Raw genomic sequence first — 21,975 nt, forward strand, 5'->3', positions numbered from 1 at the left:
TTGTTTTAAAGACGTTTAAATATGATTACCATCTCCATCTTCGTCGTCATCTTCACCGCTTTCATCATCTTCACATTCGTCTTCCTCATCTCTCCTCTTTCTGTCTCCTATAGAATATGAAGAACAAAATTCGTTAAAATATATCTGTTGTTTGACCACATGACAGACAATGCTCTGCATGTGCTGTGTATTAACTTGCGCCAGAAGTTTTAAAGGAATTTGAATGAAAAACACAGAAACTGGACATCGATATAAGCTTTAACAAGACGAAGAGAGTGTATCTTCCTGGATCATGTACATCTACATAAAAGGAGTTGTCGAGATTTAAATTCCGCTGGACGATAATACCTTTTTTGCAAGAAACTCATCATATCTGCACAAAGGGGTATTTAGATTTAGAATAATGTCAGATAATTTTTTCTGATACTGGGGAGTATAACATATTTCCCAAGCAAGGCTAATATTAAAGGATCGCGAGATTTATACACAAGCAAAAGGGGCTTCAATGGTTGTCGTGCCTCTTAACGATAATTGGTGTGCAAGAAACTCAACCAGCCCAGCATAACAGGTATTTGAATTCGAAGTCATGTCAAACGAAGACTCGTACTATACAAATTATGAAAGACCACATTCCCAGACCACGATATGAATACACACAGGAGTGTAACAAAGATGAAATTACCATCTTCATCCTCATCGTCATCTTCTTCGCTGTCATCATCATCCCATTCCCATTCCTCATCTCTCCTCTTTCTGTCTCCTAAACAATAAATAGAAAATTATAGGAATAAAACTATCTTTGAATAATGCAAGAATGCACAATCGAATACACCAGTATAAGACACATGTTTAAAGGTGATACATACATGTATATATATATATATATATATATATATATATATATATATAAATATATATTTTTAAAAGTGGCATCTCTGATAGATGTACAATTAAACGATAAGAAGCAACTTAGATTACAAAAAAAGGCATATGAATTAGAAGGACTGGTAATTAAAGCTTATAACATCGAAGATAATATCGGTTTTGAGCGGTTATTTTCAGGTCAAGATATAATGAATTCGATAAGATAGTTATATTATTACCATCTCCATCTTCATCGTCATCTTCTTCGCTGTCATCATCATCCCATTCCCATTCCTCATCTCTCCTCTTCCTGTCTCCTGTAGAATATGAAAGAGAAAAGAAATTGTTAAGATATATCTGCTATCTGATCTGTTATCTGACATGTGATGAGTATTAGCTTGCGACGGAACAATAGAACAGGATTATGAAAACGACAACATTTAAATGAAAAACATAGAAACTGGACATCGACATACCCTTTACAAGCCGCACGAAATATCTACCAAGAGCATGTAGGTCTACATAAAACGGGGTTTTAGAGATTTAAATTCCCCTGGACGATAATAGTTTTTGCAAGAAACTCATCAAGATTAGCACAAAGGTTTTTACATTTAAAAAGATGGAAAATAATTGTTTCTGATATTCGGGAGTTTATCACATTTTTCGAAGCAAGGATATACAGCCATTTAAGCCCATTTTACATTTTTTTTTAATACAGTATAGATATCGGGATGCTTGAATTATAATTCAAGCATCCCGATTTCTATATAAAAAGATGTAAAATGGGCTTCAATGGATGCTGTGCCCCTCAATGATAAAAGGTGTGCAAGAAAAACAACAAGATCAGCATGACAGGCATATGAATTTGAAGTCATGTCAAACAAAGACTCGTACTAATTAAAAAGGGTACAAGACCGTATCCCAGGCATGATATGAATACACAAATGAGTGTAAAACAAGAAAACAATTAAAAAAAATCAAATTACCATCTCCATCTTCGTCATCTTCTTCACTGTCATCATCATCCCATTCCCACTCTTCGTCTCTTCTCTTTCTGTCACCTAGAATAAGAAAAATTTGTAAAAGAAACTAATTCGGTAAAATATGAAGCTGCAGGTAGCTTATCAATTGGTTAATCACTTTGCATCAATAAGTAGGATAAGATCATGAGTTAAGTCAGACGGTTCTTAGCAAGTAGTACAAACCCTTATGTGCTTAAAAAGGAAGTGTTTACGAGAGTGTATGAAATACAGTTCAATCATAGAGTACGTCATTATTTTGAGTCATTTTAGATATCGTAATCACCATTGAATCTAATAGCAGCATCAGCAATATTCATAATGAAAAGTGTTTTTTTTTAAAAATATTTACCGCAACTGTCGCAATCGTCATCGTCATCGTCATCATCTTCCCCATCCCCATCGCTGCCATCATCATCTTCTTCATCGCAATCTTCTTCGCAATCTCCGCTATCCCCATCATCATCTCCATCGCATTCATCTCCATCACACGCTGAGCTGCCGTCTCGTCTCAATCTCTCAGCTATTTGGCAAAATGTCCACAACAAACAGAAAAACATTTATCATGTGCTTTGTTTCTTCTTTGAATATTTGCAGGATATCTGCATCTGCACAGGTGCCTCAGGTGTGTTTCGTCAAAGTTATAGGGTTAGAGTAATTGATGCAATCAGGTTTTAGATTAGGTTTAATCAGTGAATTGAGTATGGAACAATTATTGCAATAGAATGTGTCATCCGTTGGTACCACGCGGTTTCGATAGATTTGAATCAATCGCCATTGTTTTAAGACGGGTCGTTATCTCATCATTTTGATGAGATTATAATCAGCAGAAAGACATGTCTATCATAATGATCATGAATCTACCTACATCATGACATGTACATGTGAAAGGAAAGAGTGACCAATTATTATCTTACACAAAATGGAACAAAGAGCAAAGGATGAACTTCAAAGTCATCTGAGTTGGCTACTTTACAGAAGAGTTCTTTCGATTAAAAATAATTAAAGTCTACTGAAAATTTCCTTAGGAACAAATAAATGGGGTCTTAGAAATATTTCTGAGGTACATCATCCCCCAATATAAGTGTCAAATGAGACCTGGTAGCCTGTTGAGTCAGTTCAATGTTGTTCAATGAAAGCGTAATTGGATAAATTAATACTTTAGCATAATTTTCTTTAATAGAGAATTGTACTCACTTGGAGCAGCCGATGTCATGACGATGAGGAAAAGGACGGACATTAACATCAGCCACAGGCGACTCATCTTTGTAGGGTCTGTGTAAAAAATGATATTCATAAAGCTCAATCAATGATCAAAATGAGTACGAGGCGGATAAAAAGGGCGCTGCGGCCCTTCCCCTCACCCTCCGAGAATTATGATTACCCATATTCGGAGAGCAAGGTGGTATTTTCTGTACCTTAAAAACTAAATTTGTTCATTATGGTGACTAAAGTACAATGTAAGAATAGGGTAAATATTTTATAGCTCTCTTCAGTCGCTCGCATGATTTAGAAAATTAAGACAAATTTATATTATTAAAAACACGTCAGTTCCCCTACCCTAAGAAACCCAAACCTCCTTTCGATCGATAATTGAATATCAATTATACAATCTATAGATCACATTGATCACATATTTTTATTTAGCTAATACAATCTTCAATGTTTTGAAGCCTACTTACCAGTTTTCACGCTTGATCTTTCCGGCAAGTGTCTCTATCTTACTTTGTTTCACTGATTTCAGTTATTTCCCTGCAATTATAACACCACTTTCGTCGCTCAGTAGTCAGTGTGCCTTTGAAACCTGTTTTGTCTCTCATCCTGTATTTATACTTTCCAAAGGGGTCATCTGAAACGTACATCAAACCGAAAATGAATCACATTTATTCCACGCTGTGATAGCATCTTGAAAACGGACAGTGATGGTTATCTTGACGATGCGTGAGGATTATAAGTTGTAACTTGATATTCCTTCAGAATTGGACGGATACTTGCGAAAATAACAATATGCTTGAATGGCACGTGTAAAGACAGGGAAAGAACGCTGACATGAAATGAAGAGGGGCTGGTCTATGGTTTGATCCTTGGGGGAATTGGGGGGATCCCTGCCATGCAATACTTGAGACCGATACTGACCAAACAATATCAGAACCCGTGTACATTACATTTGATAACGGAAATCATGATTATCTTGTCCATAGGATTAATAATATGGGTAATACTCTAGGTTTGTAAAATGACTGACTGGATTATGGCGACTAAAAGGCTCAAGTGACTTGGGGGTGTTGAAGCGCATTTGTGCCTAATGCGCATGCTCAAACCTCTAGTTCATCTCGGGTGGATTCGCTGTCCACATAATAGTGTATGGCATGCGACACCAAGTCACATACCAACAAAAACGTCCAGATTAGAAGGGAAAAAAGACGGGAAAAGGGATTAAAAGAATAGCTCCTCCTCGAACGTGGTGCCTAAAACATAAATATCAACCATACCCGTCTACTACGACTGCTCTCCCTTTTGAAACATGATTCGATCTATTACTAATAGCTTATATCTTATTGGATTCTAAGAGCACTGTATGATATTACGGGAAATTCATAACACGGGCCAGTTGAAGTAACAAGCCTCCTTCACCCCGCCCCCCCCCTCCCCCCCCCAAAAAAAAATAAAAAAATAAAATAAAAAATAAATAAATAAATAAATAAATTTTTAAAAAATAAAATAATAAATAAATAAATTAAATAAAATAAATAAATAAATAATAATAATAATAAATTAATTGATTTAAAAAAAATGAAAGATTAAGCAGTGATTAAGCAGTGGAATCTCTATGTGCACGTGGTACTATCAAAATGCAATATTCCGCTAGCTTGGGAGAGAATTAACAATTTTGTAACACTGCCTTACATTTCGTCTACCAAATATCGAAACTTCAGCGGCATCCATCCGCCCTCCCCCCTGCACTCATGTCTTCACCCATGCTACGCCATTGGTAGGATGTACAATGTTGTATGAATATAAAGAAACAAAATGCAACTATGTAAGTTTAAGCTGATTCTCACCGCTATCAAAATTTAAGCCCCCAAATAATAATAACAACAAAGTGGTACCCTTTTTATTTAATTACTGCAATTGCATTGATAGAGTATACTCTCTTAAAATTTGCTTCATAATAGTCTTGATGATCAGCTATCATCAAAGTATTGTAAGTTTTTCTACATGTCTGTGGAGAATTTGATATTTTATACAAAATTAAAGAGAAGGTTGAGTTCTGGGAAGAGGTGAAAAATAATTGTGAACTTTATCATTCTTATTATGCAAGTGTGAAAGAACATCAGATAAGACATGTTCCCTGAAAAAACATGGCTCTTCAAATGCCTTCATATTCTAAATATGTCATGTAAATCGTAATACTCGGGGGTAGGTTTTTTACACCACGTGTTCGTGTAGTCCCATATACATCTTTCTGTGTACAGTGTTTGTAACTTTACCAAGACTTGGCCAAATTTCTTATCATTTTGATGATTCCAGAACCTTGCAATACACACAAATTCTTATATGCTAGATGATCAACCTTTTCTGGTCGATTCCACACCGTTTCTTTCACAATGCAATCGCATGACCAGAACTCAACTTCATCTTTAAGTGTGTTTGTTTCTCGGTAATGATAAACAAGAGAGGAAAGCTATTTTTCCCTGATTCTCTTTACTTTTATTCTATTTTTTGTCCATTGTAATAAGTTCACCAAAGATATTTAGTGATCTGACCCATCTTAACGTATGCTACGGGCACATAAAATGCGAAATTCTTTCTCAATCTAAAGCAAGAAGATTGATTTATAAACTAAACATCTCCCTAATTCCATTCCAATATTTACACATGATGTTATTGTTTTTTTTATGCTGACGTTTTCCGCCAATTCATATCTATATTCGAATGATACTAATATTATCCCGCTTTTATTGTGATATTATACTTTTCTATATACCAGTATATAAAAATTGGGGTGTGTGTGTTTGTGTGTATTGTGTGTGTGAGAGAGAGAGAGAGAGAGATAGAGGGAAAGGGAGAGGGAGGGGGTTCTTTTCAGTCCGGGTAGCTCTTACTAATATACATATATACTGTATATATACAAAATATCCTGGAATCAGGATATGTTATTCTGATTATAACCAAGAAAAGATAATAGTCACCAAGACGAAAATAGAATTACGTATAATACCAATACTACCTAATTTACAAAAAGATCTCTCTCTCTCTCTCTCTTTCTCTGTTTCTCTTCCCCCTCTCTCCATGGATGTTTTTTCATTACTAACATGTTAATATTTTCTTTTATAGATTCTTTAACAGTGTGTGGTTTAGCTCTCTCTCTCTCTCTCTCTCTCTCTCTCTCGTTCTCTCTCTCTTTCTCTATCTCTCTCTTTCTCCCTCCCTCTCTCTCTCCCCATCTTTCTCTCTCTCTCTTTATCATTATCTTCTTTGTTCTATTTCGGTTTGTATTTCTCTTAACATTGATCCTTCTCCCCCTTTTTATTTAACTGACCCTATTTTCTTTTCTCTCATCTTCTTCTGTTTCACTCATTCTCTTTCTCCCTCTCGATAAGTTTTCTTTTGGTGGTATTTACCGTATTCACTGTACTCTATCTGTCAATCTCCCGTTCTCTTTCCGAGAAACGTTACAAGCAAAACGAAGCTTATTCATTTATACAATGAGGAGAATCGCATATAAATGGAATACATTTTTATTTCAGGCATATAAATGATACGAATAATGATCTGTGATTTAGAGAAAATGTGAATAAGAATGCTTAAATATTCACATTAACTCGTTGACGAGCCCCTGCTAAAGATAATAATGATATTATTCAAATTCTAGAGGTTATTAAATATAATCATTGGTATAGTTTCATCGAATTAAACAAGTTTTGAATAAATTACATATCGTTAAATATACACAACATAGTATGTAGAGTAGCAGTCATCAGACATTATCTGAAATAGTACTTCATTTACAGTAAGTCTTCATTTCTGTTACTTTTGTCAAATTATACCAATTCATAAGTCACTCGCTTTACCTGTACATTATAAACATTGCGAATACAACAAAGATTGAGTTTCGAGACAACAAAGATTGAAATTAAAAGATATCAATAAATAAATTGAACATTGGGCCTCATGGGCTCAACCTGTTGTCTTTAAAGTCTAATTCTACTTTTGTTTACATTTAATTTGTTTTAAATGTTTTCTAGTATTCATTGTTTTTAGGCATGAGACTATAGTTCAATTTCAGAGAATACTCGACATTTTCATTCATATTTTTGTTTTTGTACACTTTTCACAACTTTTTTTCTGTCCATTATTGGACAAATTTTTTTTGTGTGCAAAGGCTAAGTATCAACTTTAACCTTTACAAATACAACTCTAGTTTGCTAGGTCAATAGTCGTCGTCGCCGTCACCATCCGCAGCGTTATCATCATGGTCATCGTCATCATCATCGTCATCATCATCGTCATCATCATTATCATCATCGGTATCGTCATCGGTATCGTCATTTCTTTCACCACTCGACATTTCTTTCGGTTCCTCTTCCTCACCACTCGACATCTCTTTCGGTTGCTCTTCTTCACCGCTCGACATTTCTTTCGGTTCCTCTTGCTCACCGCTCGACATTCCTTTCAGTTCCTCTACCTGACCGCTTGACACTTCTTTCGGTTGCTCTCCCTCCCCGCTTGACACTTCTTTCGGTTGCTCTCCCTCACCGCTTGACATTTCTTTCGGTTGATATCCCTCACCGCTTGACATTTCTTTCGGTTGATATCCCTCACCGCTCGATATTTCTTTCGGTTGTTCCTCTACCTGACCGCTTGACATTTCTTTCGGTTCTTCTCCCTCACCGCTCGATATTTCTTTCGGTTCTTCTCCCTCCCCGCTCGATATTTCTTTCGGTTGCTCTTCCTCCCCGCTCGATATTTCTTTCGGTTGATATCCCTCACCGCTTGAAATTTCTTTCGGTTGATATCCCTCACCGCTCGACATTTCTTTCGGTTGTTCCTCTACCTGACCGCTTGACATTTCTTTCGGTTCTTCTCCCTCACCGCTCGATATTTCTTTCGGTTCTTCTCCCTCCCCGCTCGATATTTCGTTCGGTTGCTCTTCCTCCCCGCTCGATTTTTCTTTCGGTTGCTCTTCCTCCCCGCTCGATATTTCTTTCGGTTGCTCTCCCTCCCCGCTCGATATTTCTTTCGGTTGCTCTTCCTCCCCGCTCGATATTTCTTTCGGTTGCTCTCCCTCCCCGCTCGATATTTCTTTCGGTTGCTCTCCCTCCCCGCTCGATATTTCGTTCGGTTGCTCTTCCTCCCCGCTCGATATTTCTTTCGGTTGCTCTCCCTCCCCGCTCGACATTTCTTTCGGTTGCTCTCCCTCCCCGCTCGATATTTCTTTCGGTTGCTCTCCCTCACCGCTCGATATTTCTTTCGGTTGCTCTTCCTCCCCGCTCGATATTTCTTTCGGTTGCTCTCCCTCACCGCTCGATATTTCTTTCGGTTGCTCTACCTGACCGCTCGACATTTCTTTAGGTTCCTCTACCTGACCGCTCGACATTTCTTTAGGCTCCTCGACCTGACCGCTTGACATTTCTTGGGGTAGTTCTACAGCTTCCACATTCGTGCTTTGGTCAACTAAAGGATGAAACGAAATGACAGCAACATAAATTAAGTGTAAAGTATTCAAAGAGATACAGAAAATAACATATTTCTGTATCATATTTCTGTATCACGTCCGGGAATAAAACATTTTAAATATATCGTATTCTGTGATCGTTATAATTCTTTTTTCTTGTTTTTTTTATTCCCATAATCCCTTATAAGTTATAACCATTTCAGTGTACCATGCTTTTTTAATTTAAGCAATGTTTAATCAGTTTCTTTCCTTATTTATCACTGCAACACCTCACAGTACACGTCAATTATTATGTACTACATAGTCAACTATATCTTGATCATTTCTTTCACAATGTTATCCCATTATCAGTACTCAAGTTAATCTTTAATTTAGACTTACCCGGAGCCGCCATTGCAATGGTTGCCGTAGCGACCAGCAGCATGATGGCGAAGGTGAAGTTTGATAGTCGATTCATCATGGTATCTTCTTGTATTGTCTATTAAAAAAAAAACATAATATTAAAATAATAATGATTTTAAGAAACGGTGCTTATAAAGCGCTAAGATGAAATTGCTAAGAAATATTTTCAAGAAAACCAAAACGTCTTTGTTTTAAAGATCTTAGTTAAAAGCTAATTTACCAATCAACATTGATCACGAGTCGAAAACGCGACAGGGAACACCACTGCAAGATTTCTTTGTTCAAATCTTTTATGTAGGTATGTGCAAAATATCTAAATCAAACTTTAAATAAAATGTAGCTTATTTTACATGCACAATGCAGGCTATATGGATCCGAATAGTGTTATGTCTTGGCATGCAGAAAGGTTTGGAAGACCTGTAATAGTTTGCATTTCAGATCTTAAAAAATCTGTATAAGTATGATGCAATGGTGAACTACATTTTTTTTTCTCAAACAATATTGATTGCACCTTACCTGTAGTCGAATGAAAAAGCTCAGACGTTTGCTTTTGGTACGTTGCTGTGTTGTCACTATAAAGCTAGTGATATGGTTAGCTTGTCTCCTTTGCTTGTCGAAACTACAACTGATGATTTTCCAGCTTCTAACCTCCCGTATTTATACTATTCGACGGCTTTATTGGTTCTATTTGTTAGGAACAGTAGAAAATGGCAAGGTCTATATACACTTTGACATTGGATACTATGATTTATATCATTTTATTGTTATACCTTTGGAAGCATACGGTGATAAATATCAACGTATGTACGTGAACAGAAAAACAAAGTACCTCTTTAAATAATGTTCTTGTCAGAGGACATCTTATCGGAAAATCTTACATTCGCAGTCCATTGTGCGAACATTTTTTTTACCAGGCCTGTACAAATTGTTGGTACACAGTCTGGCTTAACTTAATCTGTCCGTTTTATATCACTCATTAGCTCATATACATTACAATCAGTAGGATCGTTTAGAATATAGTCGTAAGCTCGATCCTTTTTTTTCGTCTGGTTATGATTTTAATCATAAAAGTTGCTTTAAAAAAAGAAGTGGTGGGGGATTAATACTAAATTGATTTTTTTTCTTTGGATTCTGTCCATCCCTGCATAAAAGTCACTGGAAAATATATATTTACATTTTCATTGAAATATTTGAATAAAATTTGTGAACAAATAATACAACACCATCTCTCTCTCTCTCTCTCTCTTTCTCTCTATTTATTTCTTTCTCTCTATCTCTATCTCTATCTATCTTTCTATCTCTATTTTTTCTATCTTCTCTTGTCTTTCTTCCTCATTCTCCTCATCTTTTATCTTTAATAATAATAATAATAATAATAATAATAGTGGGTTCTTGTATAGCGCTCATGTCTGTCAGACTTGACCCTCCTGGCGCTCCCGATTATTACCCTGGCTTTAGAACGGCTGCCATACGGCGCTCTAGCATTTCAAGGAATTAATTCCTGCCAGGTACCCATTTACATCACTTGGGTTGAGTGTGGCAAATGTAGATCAATGTCTTGTCAAAGGACATTAGTGACGCGGCGGGACTCGAACCGCGGACTTTGTAATCGACAGTCCGGCGACATATCCACTCGACCAAGACACCTCTACCTCTACCTCTTTAGTTCTATGTATCATTCTCTTCTTCTTCTTTTTTAATTAGGAAATGTGTATTCTCTGACTCAAAGAAGTGACTGATATATAGAGACAAAGTTGGTCGTTTGTTTTCTGGCAAGGGGCCAGCCAATGAGACCCATACATGCTCTGAATTAGGAACGAGCTACATGTACCTTTGAAACCCATATATTTAAAAAAAAAAAATCTTCAAATTGTGTTGATGAAGAAAACAAAAGTTTATATCCTGTTTATACGAGCATGCATATTTTTAACAACTGGTTTGTATTTGTTTTAGGTAGTGCATGAGATACCAAAGGCCACATGACTGTCTACAGGAAACATTCGAGAGGAGTATCAAAAGTTTATTCCTGAAGGTAGGACCGCAAATCGGTAGTGAATGTCGATCAACGGCGTAGCAACGAAACAGATCAGCGTTCTTTTGTTATGTTCTTTTTTGTTTTGTTTATTTTGTTTAGGTGTCAATAATCCGCTAGAGGCCTATGTCACATATAGGGACTTTTCGATTTGCGAGGACGTGGACGTGTGACTTCCTTTTAAGGCACTAGCAGTCACGTTGCAGTCCGCGTTCTCGTCGTGCAATCGAAAAGTCCCTAATGCTAAGAGCTGTACAGTGTCCTTTGATATCCTCCATCCTTTCCCCTCTTTCTCTGCCTCTCTTTATTTCTCTCTCTTGTGCAATAACCAACGATTTGCTCGTACCCTTTTAAGACTGTTCACAAAGAAACACGGGCATACACATAATTATCTTGTAACATAGTGTAAAAGACGATTTGACACTTTTAATGAGTCCAAACAGATCATATCATGTATTAATTAGACATACGTGTATATTTCAATTATTGCTCTTGCATAGCAGTCATCAGACAATTATGACAATACATGAAGTGCAGACATAAGTCTTCATTACTGCTATACTCTTATTGAATAATTACAGATCATCAACCACTTCTGGACATTCCTAACGATTAGATCTGACAAATAAATAAGTAATATCACATTGCATATAGCGCATATTAAATTTGTTCGGACGCTTCTTTCACTTGAATTCACACAGATACAAATTAATTATATTCTAATGCTTGATGAAGGAAAAGTGCTTAATCAGTGATTGTGATAATGATGATCATGAATTATCATCATTATCACTAACACTGATTAAGCACTTTTCCTTCTATCAAGCATTATAATATAATTTATTTGTATAGGATAGGCACGCAGTTAAAATAACATTAGAAGTTTACTAGGTCTATCATCATTATCGTCGTCTTCTGCGTTGATAGCTGCACATTCATCGTCATCGGTGCAATCTTCGTTATCGTCATCATCATCATCATCATCACCACCACCATCACTATCATTATCATCTTCATCATCGTCGTCGTCAGCACCGTCGTCGTCATCATCACAGTCACAGTCATCTCCATCATCATCGCAATCATCATCATCATCATCATCGTCGTCGTCAGCACCGTCGTCGTCATCATCACAGTCACAGTCATCGTCATCATCATCGCAATCATCACCATCATCTGCGTCATCGTCGTCGGTATCATCTTCATCAGAATCATCATCATTGCAATCATCGTCATCACAGCCATCTCCTCCATCGTCATCACATCCCTCATCATCTGCCAGGTCGCCATGATCATCAACCCCTCCGCTTGACAATTTGTTGGGATCCTCTACTGCATCCACACTCCTCTTGTCAACTAAAGTTTGAAAGAATGAAATTTTAAACGTGGTAAAGATGTATTCGATATACTGTCTCATTTGTATTATTCACAAACAGAATACTCTATATTTCGTGCCATTGTGCACTTTGTACAACTTTACCAGCGAATTTATCCTCATGACTCATCTATTTTTTTCCAACAAAATGTAGTTCATTAGAATTTAAATTATGTTTAACACTTACCCGGAACAGCCACAGCAATGGTAGTCATGGTTACCAATATGAAGACGGCGGACAGAGATAGTCGGCTCATCATGGTGAAATCTGAAACAATTATGAGAATAAGTTGTGTTTTTTATCACGACTATCTATTTTACGGATTTGTACAATATTTTCCTCTGTTTCTTTTGTTATCTAAATGAAAACTTGCTAATACTCAATATGAATAGTTACTTTTTGTTCGCTTGTTGTTGTTGGTGTTGTGGGGTGTTTTTTTGGGGGGAGGGGGGTGTTGTGCTCTACGCGTCAAGAGAAGACAATGTGGCATAATTAAAACGACATTCTATACCCTGCTATGTATTCACCTAAATTGAATATCTTTCTTACCTTGAGCTTATAGTAGCTTTCTTGTATGTATATTATGCTGTAGAGGAGAGCCTTTCTAACGTTGTCCGTTTATACTTTATTTCGGATGTTTCCTTTGGGTTCGCTGAAACCAATGATCTCCACTATTTGTCCTTCAATATTTATACCTTTCGAGTGGTTCTTAGTTTTGTGTGACGTACCAGAAAAATATTGGTCTGGTCTTGAAACTAGAGACCTGGATCGTAATCGTGAATATTTGTATCATCCTTTTTCAATGAAACACTGAAAAACGTTTATAAAAAAGTAAACTCGTAATCAACCTCGTTCTCTTAAAAAAAACAATAACAGGTTAACATTTTTTCATCAAACAATCGTCTTCTCATTTGTCATCTTAGGTCTGGAATTTGATTACATCGTGACCCTTAACAAAAGAGATAACCATCACTGCGGTGTGAACAACAAACCTTAACAATTATTATCGTCTTCTCACTTGACATCTGATTGAGATATCTTAAATTTCAGTAAAAACGTAGCCAGCATGACTGGAACACCATGCGTTGATTCTGTTATTATAACATTCCTTGTGTTTCTTATTCTTCTTTACACTGACCACTTAATATCACTTTCCTTGCTGATATGAGTTACAACCATCAAGTTTTGTGGGATATTCGTGATTGACAGATTATGTGCTTGTTATGATGTGTCCGGATTATCTGGACTTAGACCGCTGTAGATCTTTGTGGTAGATTCGCTCGTGTCCACACGGTGTCCTAACGTATTATACATTCATATGGTTATCATATTCCTAGATGACTAAGCTATGGACAGGCATCGTGTTACACAACGGGTTCCAGACATAGCGTAACCATGGTAACAATGAAGATATATATGTATATATATATATATATATATATATATATATATATATATATATATATATATTGGATAAGGCAGACTAATGGAGCATGGTTACAACTCCGAGTTTCACGCCTTGCGAGCGATCATCAGGCAACTGATAGCATGATTACTCTACAATCTACAATACGTTCAAAATAAGGAATACAATACAATACAAAACAATAAGATTTACTCATGGGTGAAGGGGCTATTGTGATTGTTCAGGTACTGCGATGGAATTTTAAACATGGGAGGGGGTATCGCAAAATAGTCTCCACCAAGGTGCTAGTACATAAATATATATATATTTAATTAAGTATAGTCTCTTTTGAAGTTGCAGAGGTAGAATTTGTTTTCGTGGCGGCATTTGGAGATGAGTTCTGGTCTTTTGTTCAGGAGTGTCTGTTTCTCGGCGTTGATGATGGCAAGCTTCTCAGTTAGGCACAGGTTGCATTTCTTCGTTTCGCTGGAGTACGCCTGGGCCTTGCTGGAGATCGACCACTCGATGGTGAATGGGGTGCTTTGGTGTTTGAGTTGCCAGATGTGTTTAGAGAGTTCTGTGCTGTTTTTGTGCTTCTCATGTCGGAAGGACTGTAGATGGTTGCCGTACCTCAGCTTGAACGGGGGCTCGGTGAGTCCAATATATTGCTTAGGGCTTTCTGGGCCGGAGACTTTTGCACTGTAGATGATACTGCCGGCCTGGCAGTTTCCTTGTAGGGGGCACACATTCTTTTTCCGGCAATTGCAGGTTTTCGGCTTGGTGTGGTCGTCCGTGGATGAAACCTGCTTGTTGTGCGCCTTGATGATGCTGGCGACATTCGGCATGCAGCTGTATATATATATATATATGTGTGTGTGTGTGTGACGGTCGTCTGGCGCTGTGTAGGCCTGTAAATTGCCGTTATGTATTACAATGTCAAAATATTGCTTTCAGATCTTAGCTATTGGCTTACAATGTATACTTCATCCAACAAAATATTACGAATATACCAACACAGAGAACATATAGATAGGATTGATAGTTACATTATAACAGGAAAATCAATGCCATAAAGCAGTGCCAATGGACACTGTGTCATTCTCTAGTGCTCTCGTTCCTACAACCCCCCCCCCCCCCCTTTTCGCTCTCTCTCTCTCTCTCTCTCTCTCTCTTTCCCCACTCTCTCTTCTTCTATCTCTATTTTTTCTTTGTTATCCCTTCTCCTTCTCTCTCTCTTTCTCTCTCTCTCTCTCTCTCTCTCTCTATCTCTCTCTCTCTCTCTCGCTATCTCTGTCTCTATCTCTCTCTCTCTCTCTCTCTCTCTCGTATGGACTTTCCTTTCTCTCTCTTTCCCCCTTTCTCTCTTTCTCACTCTGAATCCAACTTGTTTTTCAAGCCCATATTATCACTTTTTCGTCTTTAACATGACAACTCTTCCTCTCCCCCTTATGCTCTTCCTCGGTATGATTTCCGTTATACTGCCCTTATCGTTATTACTGTACAATGATTACCATCGACAAAATATGACAAGCTAATTGTTAACAAAATGTATTTTATATTCATGTTTTATTTTCAAGAGAAAAGAATAAGTACTAATCATGAAATGTATACTTTAATAAATAAAAACAATGGCAAGATTTTAAAATTAAATATAATGTGAAACATTGCTTTGCAATAAATGGAGATGATATCATCAGTATGTATGGAATAGAACCAAGAACAGAAGTAATTAGTATTGTTAAATAAACTACAAACTCATCCAGTTTGTAAACACACTTCGGACTTGGGTCAGCGAACTTTAAGTCGTCATCTAGTGTTTTATATCACATAATAAAGGCATTTTCAATGCGAAATTTATTATACATAATAACATATCATTATAATGTGCCAACTTTATGACTCTATTTGAAGCGATAAGTCCATTAACACTCTTCTCAATCAGTCTCTTTCAACTTAAATAAACAATATAATTTAGATAATGACATTAAATAAATACTACGGTGAAAACGGTAATCTGGCTTGCAACTAAAAACATCATGAACATGTTTTGTTCATGGCCATAGCTAAAAATTGACCGGACACATAATTCCCCCGGTACCGAGTAACATGAAACAATGTGGGAAAAATTCAAAGATACCCACTACATCCATAAAACTTACTGCCAACCTACACCAACCTACATGTATTTTCAGAAATTCCAGTCACCATCCCCCAAGCCAGCAAACCCACCGTACCCGCCAAACCCTCCAAATCCAGCCAGACCATCTCCGCCATCTCCGCCGTCACCACCATCTCCACCATCACCACCGTCACCGCCACCACCACCACCACCACCACCACCACCACCACCACCACCACCACCGCCACCAGCAGCTCCGGCAGCTGCATCACCTTCACCACCATCAACACCATCACCACCATCTCCGCCATCGCCACCACCAGCACCATTACCGTCGCCATCAGCCCCATTGCCATCACCACCAGCGCCAGCGCCACCATCACCGCCATCAGCACCATCACCATCGCCACCAACACCATCGCCACCATCGCCGCCGCCAGCACCATCACCATCACCACCGTCGCCACCTGCACCATCTCCATCTCCATTACCACCACTCAAGCCTTCTAAAGCAAAACCAGGCCCACATCCACCGCCTTCTCCTCCTCCTCCTCCTCCACATTCCTCACTGCTACTGCTGCTGCTTCCGCTGCTACTACTGCTCCTCCTGTTCCTTCTAACTGCGTGGAAAATAGAATATGTTCAGGGTGTTTAAAGGGTTAAACATGTCAGCCCGCTTTTCTGAAAATCAATCATTACACCACGTAATACATTAGGTTCATGATAAACATGACCAAGTCATATTTTAGTAAGCTGCCTACCATGTTTTCTAAAAAATGATTAAAATTACAATGGGATATCTGACGGGATTCGAACCCTTGGCCTGTAGATTTCAGTAAAGAGACACAAACATTTTAAATGAGAGTGGTCCTATGGGTCTATAGTCTTCAAATATGGTTTTAAGATACATTAAACCAACAACATTTTGCAGTATAAAAATGCATATTCTCGGATTTTCGTAAAATTTTGAGACAAAATCAAGAAGATTGTGTCAATTCTGTTTTCATTCGATAAACATGCTGAATAAATACATGTATTTTACTTGCATACTCGTAATGTCTTACCAGGTGTGGTTGCTGCCAGCCTTGCCATCAAGACGCAGATTACTAATACATGTATTACTCGGGCCATCTTGATGGTTCACTTACTCCTTGAATGTTGCACTCCGCTGAAAAAGTATAGAACCTTTATTTTTCTCTGGCTACAAGTCCTTTTCCTTGCTTGTCCAAAGCTAAGCTGATGATTAAGAGCAGTTGCTGCCTCCTATTTATACATGTTCACAATCTAAAGCGACTATAATGTCGGAAGATGAATTGTCCACATTTTCTTTTATTTTCACTGTATAATTATAAAGAAATAAGAATAAAACGCTTCTCCATCGGCCTATTTGTATCTCTAATCTCTGCTTAATAGTAGCACCACTAAGTAGCCTATTAGGATAACCATCATTAGTACGCTTGTTTAGTTATGTTTAGTTATGGGAAATCAACAAAATAGGTTGTTTTGAAATAAATCCTCATAAAGCTTATATTGTATCATTAAAATTCTGAAATTTTCAACGATTTAATATGATGGAAGGACAGCAACTTTTTAAATTCAATTAAATCATCTCCCACTCATATAATACCCTAGTCAGATAAAACTGTATACTTATCCAAATGTCCACTATACAGATATCATGCTAGATTATCCGAGACAGATTTTTTTTCAAAGCCACTGTGGAATAAAGCGACCGAGTTTATAATTATGATTGATCAAGTGGATTAGACAGTTTTTCATGAGGATTAGAAAGTTATGAGCAATGTTGAAGAGTATTTAATTGTGTATAATTTGTCTCGCGAGCCAGTAAAAAGTCGATGCAGATGCGATCACACAGTTCTGTCTGTCTCTCTCTCTCTCTCTCTCTCTCTTGTTTTTTCCTTCTTCTCTCTCTCTCTCTCTCTCTCCTTCTTTTCTTCTGATTTGTTTGCCACTTTGTTTTCACCAGTTGATTGTCATTCTCTTTTTCACCTCTGCTGTACCAGCAGGTATTGACTTTTATAGCATTATATAGTGAAATGAAAATAGTTTCCTAAATACATATTTTGTTAACTACGCATCATGCTTTATCTCTCTCTCTCTCTCTCTCTCTCTCTCTCTCTCTCTCTCTCTCTCTCTCTCCCTCACTCTCTCTCTCTCTTCTTCTCTCGCTCTTTCTCTATCCCCCCCCCCTCTCTCTCTCTCTCTATGTCCCTCCTTCTCCCTCTCTATTTCACTCTCTCAATGTCTATATCTCCTTCATTCTTTCTGTCGCTCGGAACCATTTCCCTTCTTCAAAGAGCCTTCACATTAAACAAGATGGACGAAGACAATTACATTTTTAGGTTTCGTTTTAATTTTCGATTGAAATAAAATAATAAAGTACTTGCTTATAAATAATACAAAATAAAAACATAGTTATTTACTATTGATCAGTGACGTCAGAGCTACTATTTTCACAATTTCAATAAATAAATAAATAAATAGATAAATAAGTTAATTGGGTGTGACTCTCTTAGAATCAATGGAATGAGAAACGCTTACTCACACTCATTTACATTGTTCTACTTACTAAGCACTCCAACACAATAGAATAAAGCAGACAATAATTGCAATTATGTGACACATTCAGTTCAGACCAGACACTATGAACATGACTGACAAAGAAAGCGGACAAAATATACAGTTCCGCAAGTAGACAAAGGAACATCCCTTCCCTGCTATTATGTACAAATGTGTAGAACAGGTGTCACATGCATATTCACCTTTTTACATAATAGCAGTGAAGGGATGTTCCTTTATCTACCCGAGGAACTGTATATTTTGTCCGCTTTCTTTGTTCGTCATATTCATAGTGAGACTTCTAGCATGGTTTTGTATCAGTCCATCCTTTTGGGTTGTTTCGTGGTAGATGGAATTAACTTTCAAAAAGAAAATGATATTTGTATGGCATAATAAATAATGAATGGAAATTAAAGAAATTTAAAATTGACTCCAGAATTTGCCTTTTTCAAATGTAAACAGAATCCTTTGTACTCTGAACATCTTCATGAGCAAATACAGCGTTACAAATTTAATCTCTTTACTTTTAGATAATGCTGACTTAATCTGCACATAGTAGTGAGTGAGTAATAAACAGTAGTGAGTAATAAACAGATAAGAAGGAAGAGAGCTCTTTCGCTAACATATTGATCTTTGCTTGATTAGCTCACTGACAACCAGTACCACATCCACCATCTCCTTTGCCGCCGCCACCACCACCACCACCACCATTACCATCGCCTCCACCACCATTTCCTCCATTACCTCCATCTCCAGCAGCGCTTGCACCACCACCAGCTTCATCACCACCATCGCCACCACCACCATTTCCTCCATTACCTCCATTACCTCCATCTCCAGCAGCGCTTGCGCCACCACCAGCTCCACCACCAGCTCCACCACCACCATCGCCACCACCGTCGCCACCGCCATCGCCACCACCATAGCCACCACCATCGCCACCACCACCTCCTCCACCGCCACCTCCTCCTCCTCTACCACCACCACCTCCTCCTCCTCTACCACCACCACCACCGGCTCCAGCTCCAGCTCCAGCTCCGTCTCCGTCTCCACCATCTCCATCTCCTCCTCCTCTTCCTCCACCACCTCCTCCACCACCGCCTCCTCCTCCTCCACGGCCACCTCCTCCTGCACCATCACCGCCATCTCCGCCGGCACTACCACCTCCTCCACCATCCCCGTTACCACTTCCACCACCGGCTGCAGGAACAGGAATGTAGACTGGTTTCTCAACGACTCTGTAGTGTACCTTTGGAGCTTGTGGAATGGGGACGGGAACTGGGTATGGCTCTGGTATTGGTACAGGTACCGGATGGGGTTGAGGAACATGGACGGTTGTGACCGTGTGTCCACCAGCAGGCGCAGCACCACCACCGACAGCAGCACCGCCGCCGCCACCGCCGCCACCTCCACCATCACCTCCGCCGTCGCCACCTCCACCACTGACTCCTCCACCACCACCGCCGCCTCCTCCTTCCTCGCTGCTGTCAGAAGAACTACCACCGCTTCCTCTTCCTCCTCCTCCTCCTCCTCCACCACCACCACCACCTCCTGCGCTTCCACCTCCAGTTCCTCCTCCTCCACCACCACCACCTCCTCCTTCACCCCCATCACAGTCTCCACCTCCATCTCCACCACCTCCACAGCCCCCTCCTCCCCCTCCTCCTCCATATCCGTGTCCACCTCCTCCATATCCATGTCCACCTCCTGCGGTACCACTTTTTCCGCCGGCAGCTCCACCACCAGCAGCAGTTCCCCCGCATCCTCCATCAGCATCTCCTCCTCCTCCTCCTCCACCACCACCATCGGCCCCGCATCCACCACAGTCTCCACCTCCACCACCTCCACATCCCCCTCCTCCTCCTCCGTCTCCACCGCCGTCGCCTCCACCTCCGCCCCCACCGCCGCCACCACCACCGGCTTCACCGCTATCCCTCCTTACCCTTCCTGCAAGCAAGCAAAGGAAAACAAATAATGTTGGATTATAACATATCGTCCGTTTCATTTTGAATATTTTGATTATCAATACATTTTAGAACATTATGTATAACTTACAAATCTCAAGAGAAGAAAGTCGAAACATGATGTAATAGGGGCACGAGACGACAATAAGAAGCTGAAATTCTTCCAAAGACTTGTTCATCTCTGCCGAAAGACATTTCAGTTGTTTGTTTAAAAGGGAAATGTTCATGTAATGAACATCACAATCACAACATTTTTAGGAATCTTTTAATGCAACTTCAAAACAAAGACATACAAACCTGGTGCACATGTTGCCAAAGTTGACACTAGCAACACGATGGTTAAACCAATCCAGACTCGATTCATGTCGAACTGTTTATTCCGTGCTGATGAGAATGTTCTCTGGAACACTCGTTTGCTACTGACCCTACGATCTACACTTTTTCTAATATTTACTGCTCCCTCTGATGATTGTCTTGCTTGATAGAAGTAGAACTGATGAATTGGGTCTGTCGAAGCACCGTATTTATACATTTCTGCGGTCCTAGACTTCGCTTCTTTACCATTTTGCATCATCAAGGACAGTTTTAATGAGTTGTTATACATGTGTGCCCTTAATGATAGCATCACGTGTTTCCGCATCAATTTTTCAAGCAAAATTATTAATTGCCATAGAGATACAAATATTGCAAGGAGAAGACCTTGTGAATGTGGATTTATCTGCAGACGGATAATGTTTAAGTCGAAACTCATTAATGAAAGGTGTATAATCCATGTCCCTAGCATTGACCACGCATTAGGATGCTTCCGTACTGATAATGCACGTACTTGTGCATACGACCTTCTGGTGTACTGTATTACTTTACTATTCGGTCTTTCGGATTAACAACATCTCGAGGATGACCGAATGAAATTGATACATTCACGGCCCCACAAAAAGAAAGATCATTAATGAATAAGAGATTAATAATTAAATTGCCACGTCTGGAGGCGATCATAATTCGGCTTCCGGCATGTCCGGTCGATGATGCAGACAGCTGAGTTTAATCTTGTGGGTGGGACGAGTTTACGCATTAATCAGCGCGTATCATCAGTGATGATTGGGCTGATCCAGACTGAATGCAGACTATTATGAAATTGAGGAGACTTAGGGAATGGTTCAAGGTAATGTTGATCTTTGGGTGGGGGCTTTGTGACAATCTCAGAAGCCATATCAACAGCAATAATATATATGAAGTGAAACATGTTTAATAATCCACAAAATAAGCTTGTACAGTATGCGTGTTTAATATTTATTTTTCATAAGTGTACAAAAGACACTTATTTCAAATGCGATGAAGAAATAATGATTGCAAATAAAAGTCCACACATCCTTCTGAATACAATAAACCACGAACTAAACATTATAAACTGGAACCATTCAACAAGTTGTCAGTTAGTATAAACAAGACAAACTTCATTTCATTCAGTATTACAATTGAACATTTACTGGGACCAATATTACTAAACAACTCAGTTCTCGCTCAAGTCGAAACAA

General features: G+C 38.7%; 3 protein-coding genes across 3 annotated transcripts; all 3 read right to left on the bottom strand.

The window, feature by feature from the left end:
- Positions 1 to 7,276: 7,276 nt before the first annotated feature.
- Positions 7,277 to 8,415, bottom strand: LOC105447335 (glutamic acid-rich protein-like). The gene has a single exon (XM_030973645.1). It carries the CDS (start codon positions 8,284 to 8,286, stop codon positions 7,318 to 7,320), a length of 969 nt encoding a protein of 322 aa, XP_030829505.1. The 5' UTR covers positions 8,287 to 8,415; the 3' UTR covers positions 7,277 to 7,317.
- Positions 8,416 to 15,715: 7,300 nt separating this feature from the next.
- LOC115919413 (glycine-rich protein DOT1-like) lies at positions 15,716 to 16,988 on the bottom strand. Its single transcript, XM_030973129.1, has 3 exons — positions 16,961 to 16,988; positions 16,124 to 16,516; positions 15,716 to 15,729 (listed from the first exon to the last, which is right to left on the bottom strand). The coding sequence occupies exons 1-3, from the start codon at positions 16,986 to 16,988 to the stop codon at positions 15,716 to 15,718; spliced, it is 435 nt and encodes a 144-aa protein (XP_030828989.1).
- Positions 16,989 to 19,122: 2,134 nt separating this feature from the next.
- LOC105447344 (glycine-rich cell wall structural protein-like) lies at positions 19,123 to 20,804 on the bottom strand. The gene is made up of 4 exons (XM_030973131.1): positions 20,738 to 20,804; positions 20,112 to 20,423; positions 19,974 to 20,075; positions 19,123 to 19,604 (listed from the first exon to the last, which is right to left on the bottom strand). Exons 1-4 carry the CDS (start codon positions 20,802 to 20,804, stop codon positions 19,123 to 19,125), a joined length of 963 nt encoding a protein of 320 aa, XP_030828991.1.
- Positions 20,805 to 21,975: the final 1,171 nt, after the last annotated feature.

The sequence above is a fragment of the Strongylocentrotus purpuratus genome, unplaced genomic scaffold (assembly GCF_000002235.5).
Source record: "Strongylocentrotus purpuratus isolate Spur 01 unplaced genomic scaffold, Spur_5.0 spur5_scaffold_6, whole genome shotgun sequence".
NCBI classification, from domain to species: Eukaryota; Metazoa; Echinodermata; class Echinoidea; order Camarodonta; family Strongylocentrotidae; genus Strongylocentrotus; species Strongylocentrotus purpuratus.

Coding starts and splice junctions, on each gene's coding strand:
- LOC105447335 (XM_030973645.1), bottom strand. CDS start 8,286: ATGTCGAGCGGGGAGGGAGAGCAACCGAAAGAAATATCGAGCGGGGAG.
- LOC105447344 (XM_030973131.1), bottom strand. CDS start 20,804: ATGAATCGAGTCTGGATTGGTTTAACCATCGTGTTGCTAGTGTCAACT. Junction 20,076..20,111: donor AGGAGGGGGCTGTGGAGGTG/GTGGAGATGGAG, acceptor ATGGGGGTGAAG/GAGGAGGTGGTGGTGGTGGA. Junction 19,605..19,973: donor AGGAAGAGGAAGCGGTGGTA/GTTCTTCTGACA, acceptor GTGATGGTGCAG/GAGGAGGTGGCCGTGGAGGA.
- LOC115919413 (XM_030973129.1), bottom strand. CDS start 16,988: ATGGCAAGGCTGGCAGCAACCACACCTG. Junction 16,517..16,960: donor GCTGGCAGCAACCACACCTG/GTAAGACATTAC, acceptor TTTTCCACGCAG/TTAGAAGGAACAGGAGGAGC.